This window comes from Calidris pugnax, unplaced genomic scaffold (genome assembly GCF_001431845.1).
Source record: "Calidris pugnax isolate Ruff unplaced genomic scaffold, ASM143184v1 scaffold949, whole genome shotgun sequence".
Lineage (NCBI taxonomy): Eukaryota > Metazoa > Chordata > Aves > Charadriiformes > Scolopacidae > Calidris > Calidris pugnax.
In genome coordinates this window covers 3,842-5,953 of record NW_015091637.1, presented here as the reverse complement: position 1 = coordinate 5,953, position 2,112 = coordinate 3,842, and the positions used below count along the sequence as shown (strand labels likewise).

Sequence of the window (2,112 nt, the reverse complement as noted above, 5' to 3'; positions counted from 1 at the left end):
GGGGGGGAAGAGGGGGGTTTTCCTCTCTCCTCGGTCTCTCCTCCCCGGAATGGAGCGGGTTTCCCCGGCGGGAGGCAGCCGGGTCGCTGCCCCCCCCGCCCCGGGCTGACCCCCCCATCCCGGTCCCGGTCCCGGGCAGGACACGGTGGTGGTGGAACGGTGGTGGCAGGTCCCGCTCAGCAAAGAGGGGAGGCCCCCGCGCCTGCACCCCCGGAGGCACCGCATCTACCGGCTGCTGGAGGACACCAAGCACCAGCCCCGGGGGGAGCTGGAGCTGATCCTCACCCGGTCGGTGGAGGGTACGTCCCTCGGCGCCGCTCGCAAGAGCCAACTCGGTTCCTCTCCCCTTTTGCCCTCCCCCACCTCGGGGGGGGGCAGGATCCCCCCTATTAAGCCCCATTTCCAACGATTTTGGGGGTGGTGGGGAGTCATCCCTCGGGCTGTGGGAGGACTGAGGGCTGCAGAGCCCCCAAAACCAATAATTTTGTGGTCTTCTTATTCAAACCTCCTTCAGATGGAGCCTGAAGGGTCCTTGGGGTGGGGAGGGGGTGTCTCCAGCCTCACTAACGTCGCCTCTGCTCCCCTCTCCCCACAGATTTGGGGAACCGGGGGGACGTGGTCAGCGTGAAGAAGCACGTGGGTCGTAACAAGCTCCTGCCGCAGGGACTGGCCGTGTACGCCTCCCCCGAGAACAGGAGGATGTTTGAGGAGGAGAAGAAGGTGACCTGGGGGGGGTTTTACCCCCGTCCCCGCTCGGAAACCGGGATTCAGAGCCTGGCTTTCTCCCTGGGGTCCTCCCCATCTCCCTTTGGGGTTCGGTGGGGTGGGATCTGCCCCTTGCCCTGGAATTACGGCCGTGGGATCCCCCTGAGCCCTCGGTGTCACCTGAAGGGTCTCAGCTCGGGAGATAACCCCGAGTTTAACCAGCAGCTGAGCCCCCCCCGTGTGTCAACGATGGGTTTGTGATGGTGGGGGAGCCCCCCCGGGCTCTGTGGGGACACAGTGTTGTCAAACCCTATTTTTTTACCTCTTCTTCCACCTCTTTCCCCGCAGCTGCGGCAGGAAGGGAAGCTGGAGGTGCTCCAGACCCAGAGTGGGGAGAAGGTGAGCCGAGGTGGGGGGCACTGGTGGGTCTCCAGCTCTTCCCGAGTCCTGGAAAGGTCCAAGCCCTGGCTGGACACTGGGAAACCTCTCTGCCCACCCCTGTGTCTGCCCCGGGTTCGGTGGGGTGGGATCTGCCCCTTGCCCTGGAATTACGGCCGTGGGATCCCCCTGAGCCCTCGGTGTCACCTGAAGGGTCTCAGCTCCGTAGATAACCCCGAGTTTAACCAGCAGCTGAGCCCCCCCCGTGTGTCAACGATGGGTTTGTGATGGTGGGGGAGCCCCCCCGGGCTCTGTGGGGACACAGTGTTGTCAAACCCTATTTTTTTACCTCTTCTTCCACCTCTTTCCCCGCAGCTGCGGCAGGAAGGGAAGCTGGAGGTGCTCCAGACCCAGAGCGGGGAGAAGGTGAGCTGGGGTGGGGGGCACTGGTGGGTCTCCAGCTCTTCCCGAGTCCTGGAAAGCTCCGAGCCTTGGCCGGGCGCCGGGAAACCTCTCTGCCCACCCCATGTCTGCCCCGGAGCTGGGCTGAGCCTGGGGGGGCACCCCCTGTACCCCGAAAACCTCCCTCCCCACCCTTTCCAGACCATCCGCTTCCTCAAGAGCTGCCGGCTGGAGGTGGGCATGAAAAACAACGTCAAGTGGGAGCTCAACAACGAGATCGTGGCGCGGCATTTCCTCAAAAACGTGAGTTTTTCCCGACGGCGGCGCCCGGAGCCGCCTCCAACCCCCCCCGGGAGCCCTTTGCCGGTACCGGGAGCTCCGGGAGAGGCAGGGAATGGGCCGTGGGGGCCGGGATCCCGGGGAGGGGTGTGCGGAGGCCGGGGCTCAGCCGGGGCACGTGCCGGAGCCGCTCAGCCGCGGGTTTAAAACCTTAACGGGATTAAGGGAGGAAGGTGATAAATCAGGGGATGAGGCCGCCCTGTCCCTCCCACGGTGCCCAGCAGCTCTGCCTTGGGGGGGGGGTCAAGGGGGGGGGTCTCCGGGAGCTTTTTCACCCCCCCCCCCTCC

The 2,112-nt window shown here is 65.3% G+C and overlaps 1 protein-coding gene across 1 annotated transcript; it reads left to right on the top strand.

Annotated features, from left to right (window-relative positions):
• Positions 1-127: 127 nt before the first annotated feature.
• On the top strand, positions 128-1,972 carry MRPL9 (mitochondrial ribosomal protein L9; the record flags this gene model as incomplete). Its single annotated transcript, XM_014961849.1, has 4 exons — positions 128-299; positions 596-720; positions 1,054-1,104; positions 1,687-1,972. Coding segments are annotated over 4 exons (633 nt in total), but the record flags the coding sequence as incomplete, so codon positions are not given.
• Between the last annotated feature and the right edge of the window lie 140 nt (positions 1,973-2,112).